The sequence below is a fragment of the Mesoplodon bidens genome, assembly GCF_964165515.1.
Source record: "Mesoplodon bidens genome assembly, chromosome: 13".
Taxonomy (NCBI): Eukaryota; Metazoa; Chordata; class Mammalia; order Artiodactyla; family Ziphiidae; genus Mesoplodon; species Mesoplodon bidens.
The window spans coordinates 29,101,026-29,120,325 of record NC_138169.1 but is presented as its reverse complement, the minus strand read 5'-3'; the positions used below and the strand labels follow the sequence as shown (position 1 = coordinate 29,120,325).

At 38.9% G+C, this 19,300-nt stretch overlaps 1 protein-coding gene across 2 annotated transcripts in view; it reads right to left on the bottom strand.

Annotated features, from left to right (window-relative positions):
• SPIRE1 (spire type actin nucleation factor 1) overlaps nt 1–19,300 on the bottom strand; it is a 188,453-nt gene that overhangs the window by 39,824 nt on the left and 129,329 nt on the right. For both annotated transcript variants that reach the window (XM_081253238.1, XM_081253239.1), the window contains exons 5-6: nt 9,289–9,366; nt 5,461–5,625 (exon numbers count right to left, since the gene is read on the bottom strand). In XM_081253238.1, the coding sequence (XP_081109364.1) occupies nt 5,461–5,625; nt 9,289–9,366 (243 nt within the window). The remainder of the gene's footprint in view (nt 1–5,460; nt 5,626–9,288; nt 9,367–19,300) is intronic.

Sequence of the window (19,300 nt, the reverse complement as noted above, 5' to 3'; positions counted from 1 at the left end):
TTTCACTCTACTTTGGTGACCTACTCTTTATCTTGTCATATTCTAATAATTTTATAATATCAATTTTATTGGAGAGAAAAAAGATAATTTGTTTATTCCTCTAGCACCAATAGTTGATATATTTTTAATTTTGATAGGTTAGAAAGGTTTCTTTAAGCTTCACAATTTGTTACTGGAATGTCATGCCCAATTTTAGAATTATCATAAAATTTGGTCAAACTTTTTAAAAGTATTTTCTTACCTGAATTGTAAGACTTCAGGGCATGGACAGTTTTGTTATGTACTTCCCAATCTTAATTACTGTTTTAATTGCTCAGGATCATTAATCAATTGGTTATTAATTTTTTATTGCAGTATGAGTTTTGATTTTTTTGTCAATGTCACTATTTTGTGTCACTTGAGAAATGAATTAAAAAAAAAAAAAAAAGAACCTGAACTGCTGCTCCCAGGCCCAGTGGCTGCCCCCCACAAATGCGACCACTCAGAGTGTGTGACAAGCCTGCTGACATCATCCACTCCCCTTTTCCCTGTGCCCCCCGCCCCCTAGTCCTGAGTGAGGACAGGACAGCCCTAAGGTTAGAGTTAGGAGTGAAAGCTGCCTGAGCTGAGCCAAGCTTGTGACCACTAGTACTTGGTTTAAGGAGGGCGTGTACCCAAGCAGCAGAGCTGGGGGCCTACCGTGGCACCACTCTTCACCCATGGACTTCATGTTACACAAGACTTTTAAAAAAATCCTTATTGTATGAACAACTTAATCAGACCTTTCTACTCCTGAACAGGATAACACATATCTTTATAGCTATTTTTTTTAACTGGCATTTTTCTTAATTAATTTATTTTTTAATTTTATTTTTGGCTGCACTGGGTCTTCGTTGCTGTGCTCAGGCTTCCTCTAGCTGTGACAAGCAGGGACTACTCTTCGTTGTGGTGCATGGGGTTCTCATGTTGTGAAGCATGGGCTGTGGGTGCGCGGGCTCAGTAGTTGTGGCTCACGGGCTCTAGAGCACAGGCTCGGTAGTTGTGGCACACAGGCTTAGCTGCTCTGCAGCATGTAGGATCTTCCCAGACCAGGGCTCGAACCCGTGTCCCCTGCATTGGCAGGCAGATTCCTAACCGCTGAGCCACCAGGGAAGCCCTCTTTCTAGCTATTTTTCATATACTTTTATTTTAATGTTCTTTCCATCACAACAGCAGGGCTGAGTGAGATAATGGAGTCAGTAAGGCCAAAGTTGTGAGTTCCATTCCCCAAACAAGCACATTAACATCAGTTTCCTCACTAGTCAGAAACTGGATCCTGGATCCTAATTACAAAATGCGTGTCAGTGCTCATGAGGGAGCTGGCAGGCCAGTATTGATGTGAGTCAGTCAGTCAAAGTCCTTACTAGCAGGAGGAAAAGTAACAGCAAATTCCATTCTGCTGCTGGGTCAGTGAAATTACTTTTTTTTAATATAAATACAGAACACACCCTGAAACAAGCTCTCTGAAGCTGCAACAATAAATGATTTCTAGATGAACACAAATAGTAGGCCCATAAGTAAATGAGACCAGTTATAGAACTTGATCTTACTTTTAAGCCACAATGCCTTAAATAACTTCTATATAAAAAATGTTTGTTTCTACATCTTTATTTTTGTTTTGAATTTTATTTATTTATTTTTGTACAGCAGGTTCTTATTAGTTATCTGTTTTATACATATTAGTCAATCCCAATCTCCCAATCATATATGTCAATCCCAGTCTCCCAATTCATCCCACCACCACCAACCCCCTGACTATACATTTTACAAGGATCTTTCATTACACTGGACTAGCCTTCTCGAATAATTGGTTTATACTTAAGAAAAAAGAGGTTAAGACAATTAGAAATAAAATGCCTCCTCTGTTAGGCTTCTATTAATCAAAGAAAGACAAAGTTTTCAAGAGCTCAAAAACATCAGAAAAACAACAGATCATCTGATCAGGCTTTAGACCGAGGTAAATAAATAGAAGGAACTTGGTAATGCTTAAAAAAAAAAAAGACCTTTAATGAGATATAATTCACATATAAAATTCACCCCTTTATTTATTTTTTTTGGCGGCACCACTCGGCATGTGGGATCTTAGTTTCCTGACAGGGATTGAACCCACACCCCCTGTAGTGGAAGCATGGAGTCTTAACCATTGGACTGCCAGGGAAGTCCAAAATTCACCCTTCTAAAGTGTACAATTCAGGGTTCTAAGTAGTCACAAGGTTTTGCAATCACTACCAATAACTTCAGAGAAATTTTATCACCCCAAAAGTATATGCTGCACCCATTAGCACTCATTCCTCATTCTTCCCTCCCCGCAGCCACTGGCAGCCACAAATCTACTGTCTTACTGATGTGCCTACTCTGGAAATTTCAAATAAATGGAACCCCTCATACATTATGTAACCTTTTGGGTCTGGCTTCTTCCACTTAGCGTGTTTTCAAGGTTCATGCAGGTGGTAGGATGTATTGGTACTTCATTCCTTTTTATGCCTGAATAATATTCCATTGTATATTACCCACTCATGAGCTGATAAACATTTGGATGGTTTCCACTTTTTGGCTATTATAAATATGCTATGAACATTCATACATAAATTTTTGTGTGGACAAATGTTTTTATTTCTCTTAGGAGTGCATGTAATGGCTGGGCCGTAAATTCTATGTTTAACACCTTGAGGAATTAGCAAACTATTTTCCCAAGTGTGCACCATCTTACATTCCCACCAGTGATATGAGGGTTTCAATGTCTCCACATCCTCACCAGCATGTTATTTGTGTTTTTTATTTTAGCCACTCTAGTAGGTGTAAAGTAGCATCTCACTGCAGTTTTGATTAGCATTTCCCTAATGACTAATAATGTTAAGCATCTTTTCATGTGCTTATTGGCCACTTATATATCTTCTTCGGAGAATAATTCAAATTATTTGCCCACTTTCCAACTGGGTTGTCTTTTTTATTGTTGACTTTAAAAAATTCTTTATATGTCCTGGATACAAGTCCCTTTTTGGATATATGATTGTAAATATTTTCTCCCATTTTGTGGGTTGTGTTCACTTCCTTTATATTGTCTTTTAAATCACGAAAGTTTTAATTTTTGATCAAGTCCAATTTATTTTTTTCTTTTGTTGCTGTACTTTTGGTGTCATATCTAAGAAAGCACTGCCTAATCTAAGATCACAAACCTGTTTTCTTCTATGAGTTTTATAGTTCTAGTTCTTAAATTTAGGTCTTTCATCCATTTTGAGTTAACTTTTATATATAGTATGAGGTGGCAGTCCAACTTCATTCTTCTGCTTGTGAATATCCATCTGTCCTGGCATCATTTGTTGAAAAGACTGATATTTCCCTTTTCTCTTGGGATCCCACAGAAATCAACTGACAACAAATGAAGGGAATTATTTCTGGACTCTCAATTCTATTCCACTGATCTATGTTTATCTTTATGCCAACATCACACTGTCTTGATTACAGTTTCTTTGTAGTAAGTTGTAAAATTAGGAAGTGTGAATCCGCCAACATTGTTCTTTTTTCAAGATTGTCTTGGCTATTCTGGGTTCCTTGTAATTCCATGTGACTTTTAGGATCTGCTCATCAATTTCTGAAATGACCAGCCAGGGAGCAGCGACAGCACCACCCGGGCATGGGGCGCAGCGCCTGGTGCGCCCGAGCACAACCACCATGGCCACCTCCCTCGGTGGGGTTGCCTGTTCGGGGCGCCCGCCCGGTTATGCGGTCCTTGGGGCACCCGCACCCTGCGCCTAGCCATTGCCGCAGCTGCCGGACAAGGCAGTTCAGCAGCCGGCCAGACTCTGGAGCAGCCAGCTGGGCTCTGGAGCACCCAAGCCCGCTTCAGGAAAGCGGTTTCTGCTCCTTGACTACTGGCAGCCGGCCGACGGCGGCCAACAATCTACATCTTTATTTTTAAAGGTGAGTGATCTGAAGTTCTCTGTTAGAATTAAAGCATTTTACCAAAACATTTTGAAAAAATTCCATTGAAATGTTTTGTACTTCTATAACTTAATGTTCTAAATATAATCCTATATGGCTAAGCCATTCAATTCCCATCATGAGCATCACAAATATACAAAAAAAAGTGGATTACTATGGTATAGTTATGTAGTTTAAACCTGAGGATTAAATTAAGAACATCTTAGCATACCGCTTCAGATACAGATAGACTGTGTGAAAATCCTTTGTGTTTACTCTTTACAACAAAAATTTTTTTAAAGAAATTAGAAAGTGGCATTATATTGATAACAGTAAAATTTTTAAAAAAATATATCCAGTTTTTGAATGATTAAATATGAGCAGCTGAATTTCCACTCTCATTCATCAGGTACATATACACATTAACAAGGAACTAATCAAAATCTTAGCCTGTTAGACTAAAACTTGAAAACTTCCCCCACACGAAACCAATCACCACTAGAACTGCCATCTGCCTAGTCCCCTGTATAGAGGCTCAGTATAAACGTATCCAAGTGAACTGCATGGAATTAGCCAAAGAAAGACAGAAAAAGGAAAACAATAATGGGTACCACAGAGTAGTAACATATTCTTCTTTACTTACTACTCACAACCTCCAAACTGTATAAACATGCACATAACAGGAGTCCCAGAGGGACTGGAAAGACAAGAAAAGACAAAAAAAATGTGAAGAACTAATGGCTAAAAACTTTCAAAATTTGATAACAATACAAATCTACTCATCCAAGAAGCTCTATAAACTCCAAGCAATAAACTCCAAGAAAGCCACAACAGAACACATTATAGTCAAGTTGTTGAAATAAGAATATTGAAAGCAGCAAGAAGTGACTATCACATACAAGGGATCCTCAATCAGATGAACAGGTGATCTCTCACTAGAAACCATAAAGGCCAAAAGGCAGTGAGATAAGTTTAAAGACAGAAAAAAACATTGTCAACCAATAATTCTAAACCCAGAAAAACCCTGCTTCAAAAATGAAGAAGAGGGCTTCCCTGGTGGCACAGCGGTTGAGAGTCCGCCTGCCGATGCAGGGGACACGGGTTCGTGCCCTGGTCCAGGAAGATCCCACATGCCACGGAGCGGCTAGGCCCATGAGCCATGGCCGCTGAGCCTGCGCGTCCAGAGCCTGTGCTCCGCAATGGGAGAGCCCACAACAGTGAGAGGCCCGCGTATCGCAAAAAAAAAAAAAAAAATAAGAAGAAATTAAGACATTCCCAGGCAAATAAACACTAAGGGGGTTCATCACTAGTAACCCTGCCCTAAAGGGAGTTGTTCAGGCTTAAAGAAAAGGACAGTAGACAGAAATTTAAAGCCATGGGTTGTAGAATTACACATTTGTAACTTTTTCTGTGAGCTTACTGTATTTTCCAACTTTTCTATATTGAGAAGAACATTTTCAACAAATAAGATTACCAAAAAACAACCATTTGAGTCCATTAACAGTTTTCTTTGTTACTTACCATCACTTTTCGCAAAGTGTATCTTTTGGATCGAATGTCATCCATTAGCATCTCATAAGGGGTGAGCTGATATTCAATGGGCAGAGGGTTGTACTGCCGCTCTTGGACCTTCTTGAGTTTTACTCCATTCCGCAAATCCCTCATCACCTGCACCCAGAATCGAGCCTGAAAGAGCCAAGGGTGGAGAGACATCCATAAATAAATTTATTAGTTTCCTCTAAAGAGCTATAGTTGTAAAGAAAATATTAAGAGCTTGGATTACAAAACACCAAGCAAACCAAAGAGAAACGATTTTAAAAATTAGATTTTAGGGTACTAAAAAGCAGGTAGGATGCCAGCAGGGAATCCACCAGCTCTAACTGCGGGGACACCTGGATAAAACCCTAACTCACCCCCTGTGCTACTTGCATCCATGGCCTCAGTACCTCAGGCCCTCGGGTTCTACCTATCAGATGGCTTTGCTCACTGAAGAGGTGCATGTTTCTTACACTAGACTTTGGGTTTGGCTCTATTACTTGCTTGGCCACTGGAATTTTAGTGGATATGACATGACCAAAGGCTTCAACAACAAATGCACAATGGCTTGTCACTCTGCTCCTGTCACTGCCATGAGAACATCACGCGTGGGTTGGCACGAGGCACACTGGCAGGATTATCCAGGAGAAGGACGATGCAGAGTAGAGCCACCACTCTGATCTGCAGACTCATGAGCTGAGTAAATGCTACCACTTTATGCCGTGGTATTTTGTAGTGCTCAGCTACACAGCATTACTGTGACCACAGCTAACTGATAACAGCCATCTACTGCTATTTGACATCCAGCAAGTTGCTTCCCCTTTCTGAACCCTGGCTTCCTCATCAATAAAAGAAAATGGCACTTTATAACTTGTTGAGATGATCAGAGCTGATGTATAGTGTTCTGCACACAGAAAATGCTCAAAAGTGACAATTTTTATGTTATTACTATCTCTGCACAAATTATTTAATATCAATTTTCTTATCTACAAATAATAGCAAGTTGCTCTGCCTGCCCTTCAAGAAAATGAAATATATGTAAAATATTTATTATAATTTAAAATATATTAAATGTGTTAATATTATTATACTTTAACCCTTTTGTTTTCCTGCCTATGAGCTATCATATTCTCGGTTTCAGTAAAGAGAAAATCAATATGATATTTAACTGAAATATTATAGGTTGTTAAACATTAGTAAGTGGCTCAGTAGCTACATAATATATTAAGAATCAAGTGACCTATTTCATAAGAAATGCCTATATAACTGATTAAACTTCTCAAAAATGTCCTCAAAAAATGATTCATGTTTTTTTAAAAAGGTACACCATTTCTTATTCCCAAAAGGATGTGAGGTACTTAATACTGTGGTATAGCCATCAGAACATCTTCTAAAATATTAACATTTAAGACAAGTTCTTAGATTCTGCCATTAAAGATATCCTAATATAAATCCCTAAAATATTTAGATTTCTCCTTTGGGAATGCTCGTCTCAACTTCTCTTGCTCATTCCTTGAAGATCCAATTCAAATACCATCTCATTTTTAAAATACTGTCTCTTCTCTTCACCTCCTCAGGCTTTAAGAAAACCTGACATATGAAACTTTGAATTCTCAAAACAGATAAATTAGTGATTATTACTCACATTAGAATCTTTTGCTATAATTTATAGAAAGATTCAAACAGACTCTTTTATGTAGCCAGTTCATTATATATTATTGTTGGCAAAAATTTTACAAATGACTTTTCAGAAACTAAGTAACAGTTATATAAAATAATGGACAACTGTCACTGTATGTATTCCCAGAGATTTTATCATTTACCCCTTATTACACTAGAAAGATTCTGAAATGTATAGATTCTGCCATTGAACGTATTCTAATTCTCCTTCATGCTATTCCTCATTCCTTCCCCATTTCATTCTAATCTTTCTAGGTAGTTCATTTTCATGATCTTATGAAAAAGAAGCTGGTGATCTAGGCAAATGTAACTCCCTTTGGAGATAGTACGTCTCTTGTCAGTGATCATACTGTTTTAGATGAGGTTGCCTTAAGACAGTTAATGAAATTTTTGGTTCAAGTTTATACTAGCCATTTGCTAACTTCTGAGCACCTGGAGTTATTTACCTGGCTTCAATGTCTTGGAAAGCAAATTTAAAAATTTATTAACCGGGCTTCCCTGGTAGCGCAGTGGTTAAGGATCCGCCTGCCAATGCAGGGGACACGGGTTCAAGCCCTGGTCCAGAAAGATCCCATATGCCACGGAGCAACTAAGCCCGTGTGCCACAACTACTGAGCCTGCGCTCTAGAGCCTGTGAACCACAACTACTGAAGCCCACGTGTCACAACTACTGAAGCCCGCGTGCCTAGAGCCTGTGCTCCGCAACAAGAGAAGCCACTGCAATGAGAGGCCCATGCACCGCAATGAAGAGTAGACCCCACTCGCCACAACTAGAGAAAGCCTGCGTGCAGCAACGAAGACCCAACGCAGCCAAAAATAAATTTTAAAAAAATTTATTAACCAAGATGACATACACCTAGAGCAACACTATGCAAAGGAAACTGATAATCAATATTATTCTAAAGTGACAATACTAGCTTGTAAGACAATATAGGCTACTTGTTTTTTAACCTTACTCTTAAATATTCCTGATTAATATCATTCCAAATATCTCAGAAAAGATATCGTCCATAAATTAAGAATACTGCTAACAGGAAACACCCAAATGACCATCAACAGAAGAATGGATAAACAAACTGTGGTACTTACATACAATGGAATACTACTCAGCAATAAAAAGTATAAACTATGATACAGGCAACAACATGGATGAAATCTCCAAAGAATTATGCTGAATAAAAGAAGCCAAAAAACCCCAGTATATACTATGTGATTATACTTATATAAAAGTGTAGAAAATGCAAGCTAATCTATAGTGACAGAAAGCAGATCACTGGTTGCCTGGAAACTAGGGAGGAGGGAGGCAGGAAGTAGGGTTACAAAGCAATATGAGGAGACATGGGGTGATGGACAGGCTCACTGTTTTCTTATGGTGATGGTTTGTTTCACAGGTGTGAATGTGTATGCGTATATGTCAAACTTATCAAACTGTACTTTTTAAACATGTGCAGCTTGTCGTATGTAGATTACACCTTAATAAAGCTGTCAGAAAAGAATATGACAATTGAAATCTAACATGGTCAAAGGCGACTCGTTCATATCCTCCAAATCTGTATCTTTTCCGATTCTGTCATTTAATGTCATTATTTATCCAGTATCCTTAACATGGAAAGTCAGAATCCTAAAATGTGCCTTCCTACATGGATCTAGTACCATGTTGGAAAAACAGTAGACAGTCAGTGAGTCACATGAATACACTGCAATCATCTGTTCCAGAAATCTGTCTTCTGTTTCACCAGGGCAGAACGTTGTAACATATCACTCATTCTGCATCCCCAGGGCCCTAATCCAGTAACTATTCATTGGATAAATGAATGTACTACACTATAGTTTCACTATATCCTGAAACAGAGCTTAAACTTTGACTTCCACATAAGAGGATGCTATGGTATTAATATAATTAGAAAGGTCAATATTTTAAAACACTGAAATTCTCAAGAGACATTGGGGTGGTTCTAATAAAATTAGATAGTTTTTAAAAAATGGAATAGCTATTTCCTCAAATGTTAGGTTAGGCTTTCAAATTGGTATAATATCATTTCATACTACAGTCCTTAAGACAGACCATTTTAAAAAACATGATATGACTTCTTCAACACTAAACAGAACAGAGAGAATACCCAGCTATCTCACCCAGTCAGCGTTTTTCAGCTCCTCCAGGTCTGTGTTAGATTCATTACTCTTCTCCATTTCTTGAATCTTCTTCAGATTCTACCAAATTAAAATTCAAATAAAACAGTTAAGCACAAAATTTCATTAAGCTACCTTCTCAAATTAAAATTTCGAACGGATATCTTCAGATAAAATATATACAGAAGTGTTACTGAAGCAGATAGCCCAGAATCTACTCCTCTGTAAATTTCAGCCAATTTCAGTAAATTAAATGCAGTCCTGCAGAGGGATGGACTGAGATTGTTCACTCTAATTTCCTTTGAAGCCTTGTGGTTAAACCTCAGTCACAATATTAATTCACATCTTCTAAACTGTACTGACATTTCCTTCTCCATCAACCCCCACATTCAATCCATCATTAATCTCACTGATGTAACTTTCTCTCTTTATTACTAAATCCTCTTCTTTTTATCTCCACTGTAAATCCCTTAATCCAAACACCATCTTATTTGGCCTGGACCTCTGAAGCAGCCTTCAATTTAACCCCAACCACGACCCATGTTACAGGAGAAACTGAGGCTCACGAAAGCTAACTAATATGTCTGGGGTACCCCAAGGTGAGTGACAGAGCAGGAGTGAAGCACATGGAAGTGCCCCAGGGCCTCAGAAAAGGTGAGTGATGGAGCAGGACTGAAGCAGACAGGAGGTAAGACGTATGGAAGGGACAGCGCACGATGAGCAGAGTATTGGGAATGTAGCATCCAGACGCTTAAATAACCCTGAGAAAACGGACGGGTAACGTTCTACTTTAACTTGGCCAAAATGAGCATTTACGAATTGGTATTACACAAGGAAAAGAACAGGATTTATGATTTGTACCTGGGCTTTGCACATAACGGGTACTTAATAGGTGGTGTGACATTATGTCAAAATCTGAGTAATAGGGGCCTCCCTGGTGGCGCAGTGATTGAGAGTCCGCCTGCCGATATAGGGGACACAGGTTCATGTCCCAGTCCAGGAAGATCCCACATGCCGCAGAGCGGCTGGGCCCGTGAGCCATGGTCGCTGAGCTTGCGCATCTGGAGCCTGTGCTCCGCGACGGGAGAGGCCACAACAGTGAGAGGCCCACGTAACGCAAAAAAAAAAAAAAAATCTGAGTAATAATCATTATTAACTAAATCAGGACTCTCAGTTTTCTGACTTTAAAGATATATCAGAGGTACTGGTATTACATTATTTCTGATATTCAAAATTCCTCATTTTTTGCTAGGGATTATTAGTTAGCTTAAAAAAAAAAAATCTCTGATGACTTAAGCCATAATACCAAAATCAGAATTGAGCGGGGAAGAGACTGAAAAGGAGAAGCACATGTGTTATTTTGTTCCTCTAATGACTGCAACCCAGGCTCCATTCCCAAAAGAATTAAAGTACATACTACTTGGGATTTCCTTGGCAGTCCAGTGGTTAAGACTCCGCGCTTCCTCTACAGGGGGCGCGGGTTGGATCCCTGGTTGGGGAACTTAAGATCCCGCATGCCGTGTGGCACGACTAAACTAAGATAAAAAATAAATAACATAACGTAAAATATAAAAAAAATAAAGTACACACTACTCTATTGACAAGAAGATTCTTCCAGGTTTTTTAACAATTAAAATGGTGAAAGAAAAGAGACTTAGGAGGTGAAATGCCTCTGGGCACCCTGCGACTCTATCAGGCCATGTCATCTATTTATCAGCAGCAACACTCAAACAATGACAGCTGAACCTAAGTCCCCATCTCCCTCTCCCTAGAAAGCTTTACCCCAGATGCCCACTTAGCTAATTCCCATATATCCTTCTCATTCTTGCTCAGAGGTTACCTTCTCAATGGGGCCCACCTTGACCACCCTATATAAATTCCAAGCCCCACATCCTGCCATGAGCAACCCCTAGTCTACGTCTTTCTCCAAAGTCCATCCTGCCTCTAACAGTCCATATGATTTACTTAATATGTTCACTGTCTGCCTCTCCCTGACAGATTCCAAGCTTCCTTGGGGAAGTAGTTTTGGTCTATTTTGTTCACTGTTGGGCTCCTCAAATCTCTAGAACAGTGCCTTGCACTTAGTAGGTGCTTAGTAAATATTTGTTGAATATGTGAATTAAGATACTTTCAACCAAGAATGTTCAATCACTTAAATCTCTTCAATAGCTCTTATCACGTCAACTTTAATAAGTGGAAGCTCAATCAAAAGGAAAATTATTCAGAGGAAAATCTGTATTTTCTTCCCTAAACTCAGAATCCCCCGGAAGGATGGGACAGAGAAATCTTATCTTTCTGTCATATTTCTCCCATCACCTAAAAAGGCAGATCCCACAGCAACCACTTTATTGTTTATCCAATGATGTATAAACCAAAAGATAATGAAAAGAGCTGAAAACACAGTGGAGAAACTCATCTTTACAAGTCTATGTTGCTTTTAAAAATTCCAATGGTCTCTAGGTCCTTTTAGGATCCAAACAAGAGAAGGCAAGACAAATGTACAGATACAGTAGAAGATGGGAGGTCTTTGGCAAGATGAAATCTTTATCTTTTTTCCTTGAGTCCTACTGCTACTACCAAAAAGGTGATTACAGTAGGTCTCTGAATTGTTCTTTCTGCTTCAGCTTCTTCCTCATTTGGTTTATCTTCTCAGTCCCCCATGACAGGTTCTCAGTGTCTCTGTTGTGCCCCTCAAACTGGGGTGCCTATAAGTACTTCTGGGGAACTCTTTTAGTTAGAGCCTGTCCTGGGGATGTTTAGAGAAAGAGAAAGCCAGTTTGAGATACTGGATCCAGCTGTGCCTAAAGCTAGCTGTGCCCTTAGATTCCCAATTAAGGGAGTCAATAAATTCCTCCCCCTTCCACCCATGCTAATTTGAGTGGATTTCTATCACTTGCAATGGAAAGAATTATGATTTAACATGTCCCCTTAGTCCAGAAATATGAGTTCACACTTCTATGTCTTAGGGGTGGTCTGGTGGAAGAGTACGAGGAGCATATGGCCCTTTTTCCACCCAACCTTAACTGTTACTGTTCTCGGACACATCCCTGACAAAATGTAGCCAGGATGGTCTCACTGTTAAGACTTTAGACATCTCTATCTTTACTTGTGCTGTGACAAAATCCCTAACTCCCTGCAGCTAAGAAAAACTATCTGCTGTCTATAATACTGAAGACAATTTAAATGAATGGCCTGAGAATTTCATGTTTCTTTATTTTTCTGAACAGCAAGGAGCACTAATTGTAGCTCAGGGCTTCCCTGGTGGCGCAGTGGTTGAGAGTCCGCCTGCCGATGCAGGGGACAGGGGTTCGTGCCCCGGTCCAGGAAGATCCCACATGCCGCGGAGCGGCTGGGTCCATGAGGCATGGCCACTGAGCCTGCGCGTCCGGAGCCTGTGCTCCGCAACGGGAGAGGTCACAACAGTGAGAGGCCCACATACGGAAAAAAAAAAAAAAATTGTAGCTCAGATACTTCCTAGCTGTGTGACTCTGGATAGTTATACAACTGCTCTAGTCTTCAGGTTGATTTTCTCACCTGTAAAATGCAGCTGCTAATAAATACCTTTTTGATTTTGTTAACATTACATAAAATACAAAAGAAATATAGCATGTGGCCTGGCTCATATTAAGCAGATTAGTAGATATTAGTTATTTAGCATTTATTTAGTAGATATTAGTTACTATAAGCCAGTGAATAGCTATGAAGATTTGATTGTGAACACTTCCACTCTATCACAAAAACATTTTATTCTTTCTTTTTTTAAACATTTTATCTTTTAACAAATGAAACCTCTCTTTAGCCTCTTCATGAAGTAAAAAATCCTGACTCATCAATAAATCAGTATAAAATAGCTGAGAATCTGTAAATACTATAATTGAACAAGCTTGAACAAATATTCAACGAAGAATCTCAGGTGTTCTCATTAGCAGCAACACAAATGAGTTATTTGAAAGTAAATTACAGATTTTTATAGTTTTAGAGACAAGCTTCTGTCAGTTATATTCTAGCTTCTGAATAAGTTTTCTTTTTTTGCTTGTACAAATGTAAGAACAGATGCCAACCTGTGCTTGGAATAGGGTGAGAAAGTCCTAACTGAGAGCATCCACATGGCAATTAACTCTCCCCCCATTTCTGACACAACCATTCTCAAGCTAGCAATTAGAACTGCTCTTTGTCAACATCTTTAGTTCCCAGCATCTTAAAAAATAAATAAAATTTACTCCGTGAATCACAAGTATATCAAATACTCAGAGTAATGTTAATGTAATTGCATAGATTCAACATCACCTCACATATAAATGTGAGGTGATGTTGAATCTTTTTAGATTCAACCACCACCCTTACTGACAATGTATTCATGTATTAACATAATATTTTAATAACAGCATTTTAATGATCACCCTTTTCCTCCATATTGTTAACCATTTAGAACTATTTGTTATTTAATGATATTTCCCTGTACAATGGGTACATGTTTTCAGCTAGAAACTTTTAAATGTGTAAAAATGAATGTTTCAATAATTCCTTGAAAAAAACCTTTTTTTTAACTCAGTTAAAATATGCTAATACACTTTTTTTTTTTTTTTTTTTTTTTTTTCGGTATGCGGGCCTCTCACTGTTGTGGCCTCTCCCGTTGCGGAGCACAGGCTCCGGATGCGCAGGCCCAGCGGCCATGGCTCACGGGCCCAGCCGCTCCGCGGCATATGGGATCCTCCCAGACCGGGGCACGAACCCGTATCCCCTGCATCGGCAGGCGGACTCTCAACCACTGCGCCACCAGGGAGGCCCGCTAATACACTTTTAAAGAAATTATTTTCATAGAGACCGTTAAATATATCTCACAAGTGACAAAGTCACTAATATAAATATTGCCTATAATAAACAGAACATGTATATTAGCCTCACAGAGTAAGAGCCATGATGTCCTTCCTAATTCAGATACTTTTACCACAGAAAAGATAAAGGACTTCGAAATTAATATTCTGGAAATTAGAGCACAAAAAAGCCCCCAATTACAGCAATTCTTGTGATAAATGGAAGTCTCCCATGCATATGAAGAGCTAATGGATAATTATTAAAGAATATGATTTATATTTTCATCAACCTTTATGGCACTGTCTTAAAGATGTAACATGCTCCTTCTCCCAGAGGGGTGGAAGAGGGAGAAGACATGAGAAAAAGTCAGAGCATTTTACTTAATGAAAAATGTAAAATGTTAAGATACTAAACTATAAGTTGATATTCTGTAAAGCTCAGTTTGAATTTATACGGTTCACTGAAGAAATTAGAAAAAGTATAGATGAAATCATCAAAATGAAGGAAATGCATTTCTAGGTTCCAGGAAAGGAACACTGTTCCTCCATTCTCCCAGTATTTTTGTAGACAGACCAACACACACACACACACACACACACACACACACACACACACTCACTCACTGGCTGAGTTTTTAATGCCTGTCTCTGCCCCAAGTAGCTGGACTCACAGTATCTCCCTAAAGACATCTATCTGCCCTTTAGGTTTTTTATACTCATTAACTGTTCACACCTACAGAAATGCAGTGATGATCATTATAAAACAATCATTAAAATATCAGAGACACTATTTACAAATTACATCACAAAAAGCTATTTTCTTAATAAATAAATACAAATCAATAAGAAAGACCAATACTCCATTAGAAAAATGGGCAAAGAATAAGAATACACAATTGAAAAATACAAATAGCTCTTAAGCATATGAAAAGGTACCTGATCTCATTCATTGTAAGGAAAATGTAAACTAAAACTATGAGATATAAATTTTCACTTATCACATAGAAAAATACATTGTGAAGATGTAGAAAAACAGACACTCTTACACATTTCCAAGGAGAGTATCAATTGGTAAACCTCAATGGAGGACAATCTCATAAGTTTTATGAAAATTATAAATGCACAATTTCTTTGACCCAGAAACTCTACTTTTAGGAATTTGTCTTACTTATGCAATCACACCCATGAAAAACAGGTTAAAAACTATCCATTGCAGCATTGTTTACAAAGAGCAAAAAATTGGAAGAGACTTATTAGTTGTCAATAGAGGACAGATTAAATCAATTACAGTCTATCCACACAACAGAACATCACGGAGACACAAGAAATGTAAACACTATGCACTGATATAAAATGATTTACAAGATTTATTATTAAATGAAAAAAGCAAGGTTCAGAACAGCATAAAAAAGGAAGAAAAATATTGATATTTTTCTGTTAGTTATACATAAATCATCTGTGTAAGGACAAAGAAGAAATTAACAGTATTTGTTGCCTGTGGGAGAGACTATGCAGCTAGGAGACAGAGGGAGAAGAGGAAAGCTTCCTGCACTACTTCTGGACTCCTGGAGCTTGAACCATGTGAATTTTTTTATTTGTTAAAATAAAGTTAATTAAGTTCAAAAAGTTACAGGACCTGAAAAGTCTATAACTGAGTTCTGACATGGTCTTCTACATAAAAGATTCTTCTGAAGCACTTTAACAGGGCGAGTAGTGACAAACCCAAAGAAACCTAAGGGCAGAGAGTGTAATTTCACTATTGCTGATGAGATGAGTGTTCAGCACATTTACTAACATTCACAAAACAAATCAAACAGAAAAAAGATGGACTTTGACAAGGACTCTTAAAAAGTTACAAATAATAGATGATTTAATTAAAATGAACAAAATGGCAACCTTAAACAGACATCTGGTGGTAGACTCTTTCTTTCAAAAAATATGTTCACCCCTTGGAGGACTGGAAATCCATTTTGGCTCTAGGGAGAAATTTCCAGTTAACTTAAATGTCATCGCAGTTTTATTACTGGAGGTGTAGGGAGCAGACATGGAAGGGAGAGGCCAGGAATATGAGAAAGCTAACTAAAATATACTTCAACATGTGAATGAGATACAGGTTTTGTGGCTTTATCTTTGTGAGTGCATTAAAGCAGAAAACAGTCTCAAGTCATGTCACAGCAGACGTCTTAGGAGTCAGTGTTACTGGCAATGGCACTATGATGTAGGTGGAGTTGGTTATACTGGCTGTGAGATACTGGGTGGGAAATAGTTACATTTGATTTTTTTCAACCAATTACAGGTTATAAAATGTGGTCATCTGATTTTAAACAACAGACAAAAGACAATTTCATAACAGCCTAATCAATTCCAAAAACTGTTTTCCCCCCCTAGCAACAGAAGATACTTTATACATACATATATAGTATTCCATTTTAAGTAAAATATTTTAGTACTATCTTGTTTAAAATTAACTGAGCTCAAAGATTTCATCACAAAATTATGATTCTTTTATAGGACTAATTGAAATAATATATGTAAATCACTTAATAAACTATTACAACAATCATTCTGATTATATAGTGTAAAATTACTCATATAATCTTTTGAAAATTCATAATGAACCATGCTGCTTTCCCACTCACCTTCTTAGCCCATAATTTCAATATATGGTCAAATACTAGCAGCTAAAGATAGACTGGCTCTAATCTGGGCACCTAGAAATCATCCTTCCATTACAGGGTTTTATTAAATTTAGGGTAAGATTTAACCAATCAGAAGAATGTGACTGGTGAGGTTTAAAATAAAGTCACATGTAAGTGAGAATCCCTCAAACACTTAGAAAATGGAGACACTGGCGTAATGCTCCTTCTAACAGCTGTATCTCTGAGTACCAGAAGAGGAAACAGGTGCCTCCACGGTGCCTCCATTCACACGCCACAGCCCGCATTCCACTGCTGGACTGGCTGCTCCTGGGCTGTAGCTCTTACTGGAGTATCTTGTTCACCACTGTGTCCCCAGTGAAATGTAAATAGTAAGAGTACTGAATGCACGGCTGTTGGGAGAACTGCAGAGTTAATGCGCACCACAGCCTTAGAGCAGTGTCTGCACAGGATAAGTGTGGGAGAAATACTAGCTGTTATTCATTGTAGTAGCACCTGCTGTATAGGAGACACATGACACAACTGTTGCATGAATGAATAAATTTTGCCAATTGATCCTAATTCCTTTGGGACCCAGTGCGTCTTTACTCGCTAGGATTCGCAATAGCCAAATATGGCTGCTGCATTCTCACAGGTCCCCCGAAGTCCCCCAGTGTCTGCCCAACCCCACACGCAGGTTTATGGAATCCTCCTGTACATCCTCATCTCCTACTGCAAGATCCATTTTTGGTGTTTGTCACTATTTCTAAAACCTTAGAAAGGAGTGCTAATCCCAATTCTTTCTATCACTATGGGCAGCTAATTGATTATAGTTTGTTAAACTGTGCTTCAGCTTTCCTCTCTATAAAATGAGGTGGGACGCAAACAGTAGTACTGCCTACTTATCAGGACTATCACGAGGTTTAAAGTGCTCACAAAGGCAATGCATAAGAGATAGTCAGGGATTATAAATGTTTATGTGAAAGTGACATAAATTGTTTGGGCCCAGAGCTGCAGCTGTGGACTTTGGATCTTTTTTCCCAAAGTACATACATTTCCTTAGAGTGGAAATCTTTGAAAAAATTATAAAAATCCAGTAGCACTCCATCTCACCCCCTACTCCTCAGGTTCCCACTTTGGACAGCAGCTCGAATACAAGGGGATGACTATAAAGGACTTAAGGCTGATTCTATTTTGCTCTATTTCTTCTTGAATGTTAATGTGTTAAACACTTAGGAAAATTCAACTATAGAACAAAATGTGACATTCACTAGGTTGAAAAAATCTCATTAATGAAGGGCCCCGTTGTTGCCCTAAGATGAGGAAGCAGCAAGGGGAACATACCTAAAAAGATGACAGGAGATGCTGTCCTCGGTCCCTAATTCTATGACAGGGTTGGGAATATAAACATGGTCTTTGTCCCTAAGATGTTCAGTCTAATGAGGAGACGAACGTAAATGGTAATTCCGATACAGTGTGATAAGTGACAGAAGCCAGAGCAGAGTGCTCTATGAATGAACACAGAGAATAAAGAAATTAACTTTGATCAGCAGAAGCATTTCAGAACAGTGGACATCTGAGTTAGGTCTTAAGAATAAGTAGGCATTTTCTATGTGAGAGAAGAGAGGAAAAGGACATTTCCAGCAGGTGCAGAGGCCCTCGGCAATCAGGGGCTGGAGGAAGGGTAGCAAAGCGTGAACACGTGGTGGGCAACAGGGAATGAAGAGCCCAGAGAGGTCAGATTTGGGCCCGGCTGTAAAGGGTCCCTATGCTGTGCTAAGGGGTCTAAACTTTCCACCTACAAGCGTCAAGGAGTCAACACATCTTTACACAGGGATGGAAAGCTGGAGGATAGATGGAACGCTGGAGGACAGACTGTACACGGGGACGGAACGCTGGAGGATATAGTCTATCCTCCATTAGGAGGCTTTGCCACAGCTCAGGCAAGAGACGCAGACCACTGCACGAGCAAGGCACAGGTAAGAACATGAAGGAGGCTCTGCAGCTGGAGACAAGTCAGGAGTGTCAGGGGACCACGATTCGAGAGAGGTGGCAGAAATCAGATGTCCAACACCTGAACCACAGTTCTCTAAGTCATTCAATGCTGATCCAAGATTTATACAGGCGCTATTACACTGCGGTTGCAGCAGTGAATTGGAGAGAAAAGATCTCTGCCCTCAGTGAGAATGTATCCTAGTGGCAGATATGAATGAGGGGGAAAAGAGACCAGCAAAACAACTCTAGACTGTGATGGCTGCTAGAAAGGAAATACATAGAGTAATGTGACTTTAAAGAAACAGGCCGAGTGCGCTCACTACATAAGAGCGTTTAGGAGACGCCTCAGACGTCCTTTCAGCTGAGGACTGAAGGATACAAATGAAGAACCATAATTCAGAGGGTGAATGAACATAGCATTTATAAGAGGAGTTTAAGATGTCAACAAGCAACTAAATAATCAAGCACCACAGGTGCAGTCACACTTGAGAAGAGATAAAGATCATTATGTTCGGATAATCAGAAATGACAATCTACACTGTGATAGCCTGCCTCTGAAGAAATCCAAGA